The 15,733-nt window shown below is 41.0% G+C and overlaps 1 protein-coding gene across 1 annotated transcript in view; it reads left to right on the top strand.

Annotated features, from left to right (window-relative positions):
• Window positions 1–11,369, top strand: part of scara3 (scavenger receptor class A, member 3) — a 51,654-nt gene extending 40,285 nt beyond the window's left edge. The window contains exons 6-7 of the mRNA XM_055635817.1: window positions 1,513–2,559; window positions 8,234–11,369. Of these exons, the coding sequence (XP_055491792.1) occupies window positions 1,513–2,559; window positions 8,234–8,631 (1,445 nt within the window). The 3' untranslated portion in view covers window positions 8,632–11,369. The remainder of the gene's footprint in view (window positions 1–1,512; window positions 2,560–8,233) is intronic.
• The last annotated feature ends 4,364 nt before the right edge of the window (window positions 11,370–15,733 follow it).

Below are 15,733 nucleotides of genomic sequence, written 5' to 3'. Positions count from 1 at the left end.
TCATCTCCTTCCTAAAATAATGTACTATAATACTGAGGCTATGATCTCTAGCCCTAGACTCTCTCATTAGTAGAAACATCCTCTCCACATCCATTCTATCCAAGTATTTCACTATTCGGTACGTTTCAATGAGGTCCCCCCCCCCCCCTCATTCTTCTAAACTCCAGCAGGTACTGGCCCAGGCTCATCAAATGTTAAACACATTCCTTAACATTCTTTGTCCATTCATGTGTCTGTCTAAATGCTTCCTCTGACAGTGGGTTCCAGCACCTAAAAACACCCGTAAATCTCCTTTAGACTTTCCCCCTCTCACATTAGAGCTATGCCCTCTAATATTTGACAATTCCACAATACCTCTGACTATCGACCTATCTATCCATCTCATAATTATATATTTCCATCAGGACCCTTGGCGTCCAAAACCCCCGGAAAGCTGTCCAAGTTTGTCCAACCTCTCATTATAGTTAATATTCTCCAAACCAGGCAACATCCTGGTGAATCTCTTCTGCACCCTTTCTAAAGCCTCCACATCATTTCAGTAATGTGGTGACTAAAACTGCACTATTTAGTAAGGCCACTATACCCCAAATGTGGCATCATCAATGTTTTTCTTATGGCTGCAACATGACTTCCCGACTTTTAGATTCAACATCCCAACTGATGAAGGCAAGCATGCTTTAATGCCCAATCTAGCTGTGTTGCCACTTTCAGGGAGCAATGGACTGGCACTTCAAAATGATGGTAGCCAAAAATGCTGGAGAAACTCAGCGGGTGAGGCAGCATCTATGGAGAGAAGGAATAGGCAACGTTTCGGGTCGAGACCCTTCTTCAGACTGAAAATGAATGTGTTTGACTTGCTCAATGCCAAATGTGTCCCTAATTTTAATTTGGCAGTGTGGTTTACTTCACAGTGATCTTTATTTTTGTAAATGCCACCAACCTTTCAGATGACTGAAAGTAGAAGGTATTTCACAAAGTTTATTTTTGTATGGATTATTTATCAGGGCATCTCACAAGTCACTTCAGCCTATTTGAACCATACCAGTTCCCAGCAGAGCAATTCCATCAGACCCATTCCCCCTCAAAGACCCACTAGCCTATCGACTTTCCGTTAATTATTTTTTCCACGTATCTCCACCTGGAGTAATTTACAGCAGCCAATTAATCAACCAACATAGTTTGGAGATGTGGGAGGAAACTGGGGCACCCAAAGTAAATCCACCCAACCACAAATAGAATGTGCAAACACCACACAAACAGCACCAGAGGTCAGAATTAAAGCCTGGTTTCTGGAGCCTGTGAGGCAACAACACTAACTGCTGAGCCACTGTGTCACCCTAGTTACATAACCATCAAAATTCCTGTATATATTTGTTAGTTATTGATTGCATCTGGGCAACGAATTACAAGTATTCAAAGAAGTGGAAGGTCAAATTGAGAGAGTGCAACAAAAGCTGAGAAATTTGTAAAACAAAATAACTTATTTAAAAAATCACTCCCTCTCGTTCTTAGATCAAAAATCTATCAGCCAAAATTGTTCTTCGTGCCATGAAGTTTCTCACTTTGCTCAAGAGATTGTTGACCTGCAGAAAGAGTTTGAACAGATACAGCAATTACTTCTGGCACAAGAGCCAGTGCTGGATGAGACCGTTCAAAATCATCAAACATTATCGTTGGACAACCGCAGAATCAGTAAGGAGGTTACCTATTATACAACGTCTATTGCGCAGATTAACCGAACGATGGAACGATTTTCAATGAAAGTAAATGGCTTGCAAACACTTGTAAAGGAACTCGATGGGTTTATGAGGAGGCTGTCCCAGGATCAGTATGAAATAAGTATTGGAGTACAACATGTGAACATCACCACTAACCATAATTCACTATGGCTTGAAGAGATTCAAAGAAAAACGGATGAGGAAACCATAACACTACGGAAGATAGTGACAGACTGGCAGAACTCTACAAAAGTGTTTGGAGTCCTACGGGCTGCAGTGAGCAAGATGAATGACATGGTGAAAAGTGTTCAGAAGACTCTGGCCACCACGCTCCAAACAATCTCTCAGAATTCTGAGTTCATGCACGACTTAAGCCTGCAACTACTGTCCGTGCACGAGCAGTTCGACAATATATCCACCTACCTTGACGACCATGAAGAAAATATTCAGGACATTATCTACCATGCAAAATATTATGAAAATAGAACAGCAGAGAGGTTCGAAACCGTTATGGGGCGAATGGTTTCTCATGAAACTGAAATTAATACCATACTGGCCAACATCAATGCCACGAATAACCATGTGCACAGTATGATCAAATACATCGGCGATGTAAGGACATCTTGTTCCAGTGTGCTCGGAACCCATTCTGAAGAACTTTACCACCTCAACATTTCCCTGGCCATTATTCAGGGCACCACTGATATGTTAAGACAACGCTATAATCTCTTAAGCTCAACACTTAATAAAGAAATTAACAAACTTGGCGTCGTTATGGAAGAAATGAAAATTATTAATTTGCAACATGGAGAAGCAATTAAAAACTTCACAATTTTGAGAGGTGAACATCTTTTACTTTTTGTTTTATAGACAGAAACATGCAGTTTCTGTAGTTTATTTCCAGTTATGGATGTCGGTGCAACAGTAAAATGGATGAATGGTGGAAGGATTGGGTGTGCAACTGAATAGTATTTGAACTCACCTATCCCATATTGTAATGGTTTTGCAGTCCAGCCTTGTGTGCTCTCGCATAAATCATGTAAAACCTTAATCTCAATTATAGTTCATAACTACTGAGGGGTGTAGTTAGTACTGTGGAAAAGGTGCTTGGGAGTTGAAAGATCTGAAGGTGGATAGGTCACCTGGGCCAGATGGACTGCACCCCAGTGTTCTGAAAGGTAGCTGTTGAGATTGTGGAGGCATTAGTAGTGATCTTTCAAGAATCACTAGAGTCGGGAATGGTACTGGAGGACTGGAAAATCGCCAATGTAACTCCACTGTGTAAGAAGGGAGCAAAGAAACTATTGGCAAGTTAGTCTGACTTTTAAGAATTTTAAGTATTATTAGGATGAGGATTCTGGGTATTTTTAAGCACATGATAAAATAGGCCAAAGTTAGCATGGTTTTGTTCAGGTGATATCTTGCCCGACATATCTGTTGGAGATTTATGAGGAGATAACGAAGGACAAAGGAGAGTTAGTGGAAGTTGTTTACTTGAATTTTCAGAAGGTCTTTGATAAGGTGTTGCACTTGAGGCTGCTAAACAAGATAGGAGCCCATGGCATTAGAGGCGTGGATAGTAGTTTGGTTGCCTGACAGAAGGCAAAGAGTGAATAAAGGGAGTCTTTTCTGGTTGCCTGCTGGTGACTAGTAGTGTTCCACAGGGGTGGGTTGCTACTTTTCACATTGTATGTTAATGATCTGGATGAGGGAATTGATGACTTTGTGGCCAAGTTTGTAGATGAAATCAAGATAGGTGGAGGGGCATGTATTGTTGAGGAAGCAGAAGAATTTGGACAGGTTTGGACAGAAGGCAATTATGTGGCAAATTGAATACAGCAGAGCAAAGTGTACAGTCATGCATGTGTAGGAAGGAACTGCAGATGATAGTTTACATCGAAGATAGACACAAAATGCTGGAGTAACTCAAAGGGTCAGGCAGCATTTCTTGTGAAAAGGAATAGGTAACTTTTCAGGTCAAAACCCTTCTTCCGAATGAGAGTCATGGGGCAGGGAAAGTGGAGGTATGAATAGGTTCAGAACAAATCAGAGCCGGCACTAATGACTAAGGAAAGGTAGAGCCCACAATGGCCCATTGTTGGCAGTGAATGAGGTGATAATGAAGGGTTATATGGATATGAACTTTGTACTTTGGGAGAAGGAATACAAGTGTAGACTATTTTCTAAATGGGGAGAAGATTTAGAAACTGAGATGCAAAGGGACTTGGGAGTGCTGGTGCAAGTTTTGCTAAAAGTTAAGTTGCAGGTTAAGTCAGCAATAAGGAAGCCAAATGCATTGCTGGCATTAATTCTGAGGGGACTAGAGTATAAAAGTAAGATGTAATGCTGAGGCTTTATCAGGGGCTGATGAGATCACATTTGGAATATTGTGAGCAGCTTTGGGCCCCATATCTGAGGAAGGATGTGCTGGCTTTGGAGAGTATCCAAAGGAGTTTTACAAGAATGATCATGGGGATAACTGGGTTAACATACGAGGAGTATTTGTAGTCTCTGGCCTGCACTAGCTGGAGTTGAGAAGGATAAGGGGGAACTCCATTGAAACCTGCTGAATAATGAAAGGCCTAGATAGTGTGGATGTGGAGCCGATGTTTCAAATAATGAGATAATCTAGTACCAGAGGGCACTGCCTCAGAATGAAAGGGCTTACCTTTAGAATGGAGATGAGGATGAATTTATTTCGCAGAAGGTGGTGAATCTGTGGAATTAATTGCCACAGACAGCAGTGGAGGCAAGACACTGATGATTTTTAAAGCAGAGATTGATAGGTTATTGATTAGTAAGGGTGTCCACGGTTATGGGGAGAAGATAGGAGAATGGGGTTGAGAGGAAAAAATAGATCAGCCATGATCGAATGATGGAGCAGACTCGATGGGCCGAATGTCCAAATTGTCAAATTCTGCTCCTGTGTCATATGATCTTTGGGTCGTATCTGCGGGTGTTTAGAAAAGTCAGAGGGGAATGGTTTGAAATAAATCCTGTAGGATTTTAATAGGACGGCATTGAAGAGGAAGTTTCCTTTTGTGAAAGAATCTAGAACATCAAACCATTGCTTAAAAATAAGGGATTGTCCTTTTAGGACATAGATGAGATTAAATTTATGAGGAGGTATATTTTTTGGCACACAAAGATAGACAATGCTGGAGAAACTCAGCGGGTGAGGCAGCATCTATGGAGCGAAGGAATAGATGACGTTTCGGATCGAGACCCTTCTTCAGATTGCTTGAGGTTGTTAAACTGTCTTCAGAGAGAGGAGGAGAACTTCTTCAAAGTAGGCATGCCTTGAAGTGATTTTGCAGTGGAGTAGACAAAATATTTAAGGAAGAACTGCAGATGCTGGAAAAATCGAAGGTAGACAAAAATGCTGGAGAAACTCAGCGGGTGCGGCAGCATCTGTGGAGCGAAGGAATAGGTGACGTTTCGGGTCTAGACCCTTCTTCAGACTGCGTCGCGACCCGAAACGTCACTGTGAGCCGTTGGGTCTGTTCCTGTACTGTTCTGTGTTCTATGTTGTGTACCCCATTCACTGTATGAACCAGTGGTTTGGAGATCAGCAGGATGGATGGGGATGGATTTAGTGGCTATCTCAGGACTGCAGACATCTGCTGGGTGTGAATGGGGCATTTACAAGGGCCCTCTCACCCTACCATCCTCTCCCACCCCCTTCTGAACTTTAAATACCAGGGGCTGTGTCAAGCTGAGAAAGCTGGGATTGTTGAGCAGACTCACACATTAAGTCAGTGAGGATGGTACCTGCTTGCTCCAGTGCCTGCTTGCTCCAGTACCTGCTTGCTCCAGTACCTGCTTGCTCCAGTACCTGCTTGCTCCAGTACCTGCTTGCTCCTTGTACCTGCTTGCTCCAGTACCTGCTTGCTCCTCCTGTACCTGCTTGCTCCTGTACCTGCTTGCTCCTGTACCTGCTTGCTCCTGTACCTGCTTGCTCCTGTACCTGCTTGCTCCTGTACCTGCTTGCTCCTGTACCTGCTTGCTCCTGTACCTGCTTGCTCCTGTACCTGTACCTGCTTGCTCCTCCAGTACCTGCTTGCTCCAGTACCTGCTTGCTCCAGTACCTGCTTGCTCCTGTACCTGCTTGCTCCAGTACCTGCTTGCTCCTGTACCTGCTTGCTCCTCCTGTACCTTGCTCCAGTACCCGCTTGCTCCAGTACCCGCTTGCTCCAGTGCCTGCTTGCTCTCCAGTAACAGCAGTTTCTGTGAGCCTCTTCCACGCATTGTTTCTGTTCTTCATGTCCAACTTACTATTAGTCTGGTTTAGGAATGGAACCCTGTCATAATGTGGGGGCTGCTTGTATATTTAAAAAAAAATCTGGTTTTTTCTTTAGCTTAACTGCCCAACACCAGACTGAAACTTGTCTATTGAAGCTTACCATTTAAAGACTGTTATTTGACCAGAATGTGATTGCAGTTATTCGTGACTTGGGCTTGAGTGAACTGTGAAAGGTTTCAAAATCTGCGGATGATATAAAACCTGGAAGTGGCGGAAACAGTGAGGAGGATAACAGATTTCGAGTGAATCTGGACAGATTGTGCACGTGGATACGTGGCAGATGAAGTATGAAGCTGTGAACTGGAACTTGGCACATTTTGATAGAGAGAACAAGCAAAAACCAAAAGAATGTAAAGGGTGCAATTTCAAAGAGGGCACAGAAACAGAGTTCTAGAACAGCAGGGGTGGGGAGGAAGTAGGCGGTGAATGGGGACAGATCTTTGAAACTGGCAAGACAAACTAAGAAAGCTTCAATTATATGCATATAGTACAAGAGCAAGAAGCGATATTCAACTTCACTAATGTAGTGGTTTGGCCATCATTGGTGTATTGGGTCTACCTCTGGGCACCAGACTTTAGAAAGGCCGTAAATGTCTTGGAGAGGAAGCAGAAAACTGGAATTGTCCCAGGGATGTGTGGTCTTTATTGCATGAAAATCTGGGGGAAAGTGCCTCCCTATGCACTAGGGGCCATTTACAATAACCCGTTGTACTTGGAGCAGAGAAGGTTGAGAGGAGACTTGGTAGAGTTCAAACTCATAACAATCTTTGACAGCCTTTCATGCCGTATCAGGCTTATGCTTCCAAAATAGTTTTAAGACCTTTAAAATAACAGTACAAGCACATTCATTGTGATTTCCTGTGCATGCGGTCCCATATTCTCACTGCTAAGAGGCAAATGCACAGAGGGAATAATGGGCAGATGGAGGAAAATAGAAAGAGACAAAAGTCAGCTTGCTGGGATACTGGCTGATCAGAGGAGTTGATGGGAAGAAGGTAACATGGACAGAATGAGCAGCAGTCACAATGACAATGGGATCTAACATGGGTTAGTGCAACACTCCTCTCCTCTTTGTTCCACAGTACGACCATTCCTCAATTTACAAAAAGTGAATTGTTCCTGGAAAACATTTTATTCAGCAACATTTCATAAATTGAAAGGGCTGAACAAAATGGAAATGTTGGTACAGTGTATTTCTCTGCACAGAACATGGAGCTCCATTTGTCAGAATGAAGAATAGTTTGATAAGTTGAAGACACATACCTCAAAGAGTCAATAATGTTTGCAGATTGAGGAATACCTATAATAGTTTTTTTCCTGTAAGAACCTAATTGTAGAGATACGGCACAGAAACAGGCCCTTCGGCCCACCATGACCATGCTGACCATTGATTGCCCATTCACACTAGTTATGTTATCCCACTTTCTCATCCACTCCCTATGCAGTATGGCTGTTTACAACAACCAGTTGACCTACAAACCTGCACATGGGATGTGGGAGGAAACCCCCAGAGTAATTCCAAATGGTCAGGGAGAGAATATGCAAACTCCACACAGACAACACCTGAGATCAGGATCAAAACTGAATCTCTGGTGTTGTGAGGCAGCAGCTCTACCACTATGCCACCGTGTTGGCTTGACTGCTCAAAAGTTGAAAAACATATAATGCAAAAAGTGAGCTTATGGATTGAATTTCCGTTTCACAAAGCACTTTATTTAGGTTATCACCACTGCATCGAAGAGTTGTGGCTTTGTTCATGGTTTTGTCTTTTTGATCCAGGAAAATCTCTTGTTTATTTACATACGAAGCAACCCACTATCTAGAGAAGAGTGCAGAGTTCTGGTGCCACAGCCAACAGCTCCACATCAATGAATGTCATCACACCAGAACAATTATCTCATGGAGTCAGAGTCAGGAAACAGGCCCGTTGACTCAAATTGTCCACACCAACCAACATGCCCCAACTACACTAGTCACACCTGCATACGTTCAGCCCATATCCCACTAAACCTGTCCTATCCATGTGCCTGTCTAATGGTTTCTTGCCATAGTCCCTGCCTCAACAACCTCTTCCGATCTAATCTACCTAATCTTCTATTTGTGGGGTAACACTGAATGGTGTGTGTGGTAGTGAAAGGAATGTTAAATAAACTTTATGATCAATGCTACCAAATTTTATTTATGGATATTTGTTGTGTATTTTTTACGATAGGTTTGCCCGGACCTCCTGGACAAAAGGGAAACAGTGGAGAATCAGGGGTAAAAGGAAACGTTGGATTAATAGGACCAAAGGGTGAAATGGGTGACATGGGACCCATGGGAAAACAAGGTGCACGAGGTTTGAATGGATTCCCTGGTGATCGTGGAGAGAAAGGTCCAAGAGGTGCAGTGGGAGAACATGGTCCCAAAGGAAATAAAGGGAACGCAGGGAGGCCTGGTGTGCAGGGTCAAACTGGTCCTAAAGGAAACAGAGGACCACAAGGGAAACCAGGACCACTTGGTTCCAAAGGGCAAACAGGAACGAAAGGAGATTCTGGATTTCCAGGTCCCCTGGGATTTAAGGGGGAGATGGGAAAAGTGGGCCCTCCAGGACCACCAGGCTCAACATAAAACAAAGCACTTTATTTTGTTAAACTTATTGTATGTTAATTATATAACCGTGTATCACAAAATGTATGCATTTTATCAGCAGAATTTAATGTCAAAACTATGAAACAGATTCAATTAAACTGAGATAGTCACCATCACTGACATGTGAACTCTTGATCACATGCAACTAGTTGCCAGCAACAACTTTAAATAGTCATTGTTGAAATGTATTGTACACAGTAAACGTCATGGCAGTGATCAAATGTCATTTTGGTTTGGCTGTTAAAAGTCAGATGGTTTTGTTGATTGCTACAATCTAGAAACTGGCCCTTCAGCCCACTCAGTCCATGTTGACCGTCAGGTGATAGACACAAATTGCTGGAGTAACTCAGCGGGTCAGGCAGCTTCTGTGGAGAAAAGGAATAGGGGACGTTTTGGGTAGAGACCCTTCTTCAGACCATCAGGTGCTCATCTATGCTAATCCCATTACCAGCACTGGTCCTTAGCTTTCTATGCCATAGCAATTTAAATGCTCTCCTTGATACTTCTTAATTATTATGATAGTCCCTGCCTCTACTGCCCTCTCAGATAGTGACATTCCTCTCAGATAGTGGCATTCCAAACTGCAACTATCAACTGGGTGAAAAACAAAAATCTTGTACTACTTACATTCAATCGATGGCCTGTGACTACGTACAGTACACATAATATAGGTGTTGTGCAATTAAGATGTCGAATGTCTATTTTGGGCCTCAGTGGCGTCAGTACAATGGAGCAACACAGGAGCCTTGCCTGATCCATATCGGGTTCTTAACTGATCACTGAATGTCCTTATATATAAAAAAAAAACATTGTTGCTTTGATGCCAGAATAGCAATTCCTGATTGCCATTTCTGAGGTTGGCTTTGGGCTGCTGCATCAAAATAAGTTGGTCACTATAGGCAAGCTTGGTAGGTGCTGGACAGATTCTCAGTTAAAATAATAATAAATGGGCTGCAGCCCAATCTTTATTCAGTGTTGTGACTTTCCACCACAGGTACATCACAGTCATACTGGGCACCATTGAATGTATACTCTCATGCAAAATATTCATATACCATTTAAAGTTGCATCTTTACTGGCTTATTCTGTTCTGTAAATTGACTACAGTGTGGGATTTTATACCTATCATGTAAATCCATAAACAATTTTTATCAAAATGTTTACTGCCTTAAACATTAAGTTATTTTAATTAGTTTTAATTTCCATCCACTTTTAATGCATTATTTGTTTTTTGTTTATATAAATGGTGTTAAAATCGGAAAATGTGTGGTTTCAAAGTGTTGGATTGCTTGCGACTTGCTCCTGCGAAAGATACCCCATGTTTAATCACCGCGCTTATAGGGAAATAAATGTTAAAGCAGCATGAAAATGTGCCAAGGTCTATGATAGTGCTTCACAGCTTTGACATCTGTGCTACTGAGTAATTCTTCCTACATAATACTGTTCAGCGGTGGGCAGGACTCGCCCAAAAGGAAAAATGTATTTTTTTTTTCTCAATGGGGTGCTCGTTAATAATTCAGTGGATATACATTATATAAAATACAGATTAGAATATGGGCCGCCCCTGTATTTTAACCATGTGACAATGTTGCTGCATGATGCAAACGTTCTTATTGCCTAATAGTGACGTTCTTAAGTATATCCATTACATTTTTGCAGGGATATGTATCCTTTTGCTAAAATGGTTGTCTGTTGGTAAATGCGAATCCAACTCATGGCCCAAAGTCAGAGGTTCGACTTTGCCAGCAGTCAAATTGAATATATGTTTCCAGAAGAATAAGAATCTTAGCACCCCTAAACAACATCTTCCCTGCCATTACCACCATACCATACAAATAAGTAAAACAAGTATCATGCACTCAACAACCATAAAAGCTTCCTCTAAAACTGACAACTTTATATGGGAACGTAGGAAAAAAATGTATTTGCTTTCATTTACAAAAATGTGACGTTACCTGAATGTATTTAAAAAAAACATTTGCTTCCATATTTGCTGAAAATCTGAGAAGTTCAAGCAAAAACGTGAAGCAAAATGATACTTTAAACAGATTTGAACATCTCCCTCACTTAATATCCTTATTGCTAACACATTGGGGTCAATTTCTGCTCTCTGGGAATAAGCAATAACACGGAATAAGTGGTATATATTATTTGTAGGCATTCATTACATTTTATATGTTCTCAATACAAAGTTAGGAGCTGCAATAGAATAATTTTAGCAATTAAATGATGTTTTATTTACCTTCTATCTAGCCAGATATTTGTGATAACTACAGGATGATGATTAGTCAAGTTTCACTACAGAGATGCATTACATCAAATGTAAATAATGTATGTAATTTGGTGGTTTCTGTTCATTATGATACCGTTATAATAGTTATATCCTGAATTCGGATGAACTCTACCAAAAGTTCACATGCTGACAATAATCAGGTTATCTTCATGATGCTCTTAAATACTTTTAATTAAATCTGTGACAACTTAAAATAAATTTTAAGATTTGTGCTATTTTTAACTTTTTATCGCAGTTTGAAATATTTTCTGCAAAATATTTGATTGTGAATTGGAATATTAACTGATTTCCTTTGTAATTATGTTTAAACTGCAACTGGTTTGCATGCTGTTATAAATGTAATCTAACTAATATAAGCTTTGTAACTTGTTATTGTAAACAGGTATCTGAAGTCCAGACCAAATAAATGTTGTATGCCTCACTATATTATTGTCCTGCATATAATTTACCAAGAAGCTGGGGACCATAGTTTCCCTATGTGTTAGGTATAGTACATATTTTCCTGACGTGCTATAACCATATTTTAGACAAATTAACTTGGTTCTGCAGCTGTGATAAAGCAGAGCCAGTATTGTGCAAAACTGGCAGTAACCTCTGACATGAAGAGTTAAATCCAGAGAGAGACACAACATGCTGGAGTAACTCAGCAGGACAGGCAGCATCTCTGGAGAGAAGGAATGGGTAATGTTTCGGGTCGAGACCCTTCTTCAAACCTTTCTTCTCCAGAAGCCACCATCAGCCCTGAACAGGAAATAGAGTTTATCTCTTCAGACATGCAATCAACGGAGAATCAATAGTTTGATTTAATCTGCAATTTATACATGATTCTCACTTTAAAATCCACTGTAAATGTTAAATTGTATTGAATAAGGTACAACCAAATCACCATTGACGAGTCAACGTCTTTCAAGGAGAGTAAAAATATATAATTATTTTCTCTTGTAAAGTTTATAAGAGAATACATTTCCTACCTTAATCCCCTGAGGATGTCCTAGTATATTTTCTGCTTTTTGTAATATTATAGTGCTTTTTTTAAATTGGTTTGTTGTCTCCAAGAACCATAGCATGACCAGATGCTCAGGCTAACGTTGGTTCTGTTCCTGGCATCAGACTGAATGCTGCTTCTGTTAGTGGAAACTAAAGCAACAGAGGTGCAATATCTTCATGGATATTTTTTAGATCAACATCTTTACAACTATCAGACAGGAGATCTATCATGTGTTTACCTTTAAAGGAAATTTAAATTAAAAATTAGGTCAGACTGAAGTTTTTTTTAAATGTCAGTAAAATATTGGTGAAGAGTGATGCAATGTCAGAAGAATGCAACATTTGAAGATTTCTCTGAGCTCCATTGAACTTATTAAAAACATTTTTGTTCCATAAAAAGGCAAAATATAAAGGTCCAAAATGAAAATGAGGGGAATGCTATAAATCTGATGCAAGGTCATTGACCTGACTCGTTAATCATGTCTGATTATTTCCAGAAACATTACTTGGCCTGCTTCAGTATTTCTAATATTTTCTGTTAAAAAATGTTTGAAGAGTTCTCCTGTACTTCTGCCCTTTGCTCCTCTGAGCACTTTGCCTTGGTCCACCCCTATTGCTCTACTTGAAAATCCTCATTCACTGAACACCCTGCTGAAAAACCATTCTACATTTTAAAAACGGAAAACTACAGAAAAAGTAGAAGTCTGAAACAAAATCAAAACAGTTTAAACACTCAGCCACAGTCAATATCTATGAAAGAGAAACAGTTTGTATTTCAAGTCTAGGACCCTTTGGTACACAGCCCTTACTGCAGGTGCTGCCTGACCTGCTAAATGTTTCCCCAAGTGTCTGTTTTTATATCATTTCTATATTTTGTCCCTTAGCCTTTTACTCTGACTTCCAGCTCTTCTACACCTTGCGGATGTTTTGCCTTGGGATAGACCTTGTGATTTATTTAAAAGGCAATAGCAATACCAATTTTCAATCCTAAAACTCGTATTCATCTTCACATGGTTCCTGTTATCTTAAGGCTAGAACCTTATGGGCGACTATTGCTTACCATGGGAATGCAATCAAAGAATTTCACCGAATTGTCACATGCGACGATAAAGTATTACATACAGTTCAATTCAAGAACCTCTGTCTAAATAAGTGATTGGCTGAGACAGCCTTGACAGTTAGTATGGAGTTAGTATGGAGTTTTAAATATCACTCTAATTAGCTTTGGGGATATCTTTATCCTTTTGTGGAATTATTCGTCCTTAACATGGAATTGTAATGGCATATCGTTAAAATAACTCCCTGCTGTGTGCAGAGAAAAAAAAGCAGATGTTCCACTGAAACCCTCCACGAACGAGTCCCACATCCAGATGCACCAGCACTTTTTGTCACATGCATAATGCCAGTGCACAAATGATTTCAAAATAATTGACACTACAATTCTATAACTATCAATTATTTAATGGCACCATTTCATATCATCATCAGAGAAGATATGAAATAACAATCCCGTTGCATGAAAGCAATTAGGGTTTGCAGCTTGTTAATCTTTTTAATTATATTCCCTTGAAGATAGTGACTCAATTAGATTTTAATAATCTTACATAATAGTACAATCCATGAGATTGCTGGACACCAGTGGGAATCATTTGGAACAGACAGCACCGTACCGAGAAGCATAATTATGATTGTTGTTGTCGCAGAACATCACTGTTCATGTACATTACAATTTACATAACAAGAGGAATCGAATATAGGAGCAAAGAGGTCCTTCTGCAGTTGTACAGAGCCTTAGTGAGACCACACCTGGAGTATTGTGTGCAGTTTTGGTCCCCTAATTTGAGGAAGGACATTCTTGCTATTGATGCAATGCAGCGTAGGTTTACAAGGTTAATTCCCGGGATGGCTGGACTGCCATATGCTGAGAGAATGGAGCAGCTGGGCTTGTACACTCTGGAGTTTAGGATGAGAGGGGATCTCATTGAAACATATAAGAGCTTGGACACGCTAGAGGCAGGAAACATGTTCCCGACGTTGGGGGAGTCCAGAACCAGGGACCACAGTTTAAGAATAAGGAGTAAGCCATTTAGAACGGAGACGAGGAAACATGTGACAAATAAACTTGACTTGACTTGACTTGACACTTTTTTTCACAGAGAGTGGCGAGTCTGTGGAATTCTGTGCCCCAGAGTGTGGTGGAGGCAGGTTCTCTGGATGCTTTCAAGAGAGAGCTAGATAGGGCTCTTAAAAATAGCGGAGTCAGGGGATATGGGGAGAAGGCAGGAATGGGGTACTGATTGTGGATGATCAGCCATGATCACATTGAATGGCAGTGCTGGCTCGAAGGGCCGAATGGCCTACACCTGCACCTATTGTCTATTGTCTCACCAATTTCCATAGATTCACCATAGAAAGTGTACTATCGGTATGATGTAACTGATGAAAATATTAGCTAAAGAGAAAGTGCCTACCATTATAGAGTTTCAAGCAAAGCACCCTAAATACTGTATGTCAAACCAACATATATTGAAGCCAATGAATGCAATATATAAAAACTCAAGGATGTGGCCAAAGCCCCCTTTAAGAAAGGTCCCTCCTGATTCTTGGAAACATTTAGCTTAAAGTGACGAAGCAAATTCATAATGATATTTCGAAGCCTGAGACCTTCAATGGGGAGTACATGGAATCAGACATTCTGGGTCTGAAGATGGGTTTGAAATGTCACCTATCCTTGCTCCCAGATATGCTGCCTGACCTGCTGAGTTACTCCAGCACTTGGTGCCTTTTTTTGTTAACTAGCATCTGCAGTTCCCTGTGCCTACAGTACACGGAATCTATTTGATAGTGGATGAAAGAATACAGTGCACACGAACCACCCACCTGCCCAAATCCGTAGTAGAATCTGTTTTTCCTAATATTGCCTCATTAGCCATGTCAGAACTTACAAAATCACAGTGAAAGCAAATTTTTCACAACCCCGCGAACAATTATCTCAAAATACCGTATCTTGGCAGTTATAAGTTCACAGTGGTTAAGCGGCAGACTACTAGGTGTGATACACCGCTGGCCCAAGGGAGGGAAGAAAAGAAAATCAAAGTCATAACCCAACTTCAAATGCTTCCTAGTCTTACCTACTACTCCCAAACTGATCAGTCGTCACCTAAAATGCTGCACCAAATCCTTTTGGCCAAGTTTGCCCATACATATATATATATGGATGGGGTCCTCATGGGGTCTTAATACCCAGCGATTGCTAGCTGAAACATCTCAGCACTCACAGTGGGGATCAAGGCAGCCTGATTCTGTATTGGCTGAATTTGATGCCTGTCTCCCTCATCATGGCTTGATACTGCATGTCTGTCTCTTGCCTTCTTGCCTCCAGCGTGTTGGTCTCCTGTACTCATATTGATTCTATTTGGACATGCAATCTTCTAATATGCTGTCAAGCACATTGAACACACCGCCAATCTAATATTTTCAATAATGGAAGTCTCTGAAGTTGTAAAAGTCTGAAGCAAAGAACAATTCTCTGTTAAACATTTGGCAGAGCGAACTGAGATACCAGTTGCAACTGTTGAGCTTTTATTCATTAGGGACTGTGCTATGTTTAAGCACGACAGGGCCTGTCCCACGAGCATGCGACTGCATGCGGCAAGCGCAACCTAACGTGGTCGCTTGAGCCGTACGGCCTCGCAGGACCCGTCCCACTTCGATCGCCGGAGCCGTATGGAGTTGTGCGGAGCTGGTCCCGACATCGCATGGGGCTCCGAAAAACTGACAGTGTTAAAAAATTCCACGCAG

Source organism: Leucoraja erinacea, chromosome 5, assembly GCF_028641065.1.
Source record: "Leucoraja erinacea ecotype New England chromosome 5, Leri_hhj_1, whole genome shotgun sequence".
Classification (NCBI taxonomy): domain Eukaryota; kingdom Metazoa; phylum Chordata; class Chondrichthyes; order Rajiformes; family Rajidae; genus Leucoraja; species Leucoraja erinaceus.
The sequence above is the reverse complement of the archived record's forward strand: the minus strand, read 5'-3'. Positions and strand labels throughout refer to the sequence as shown.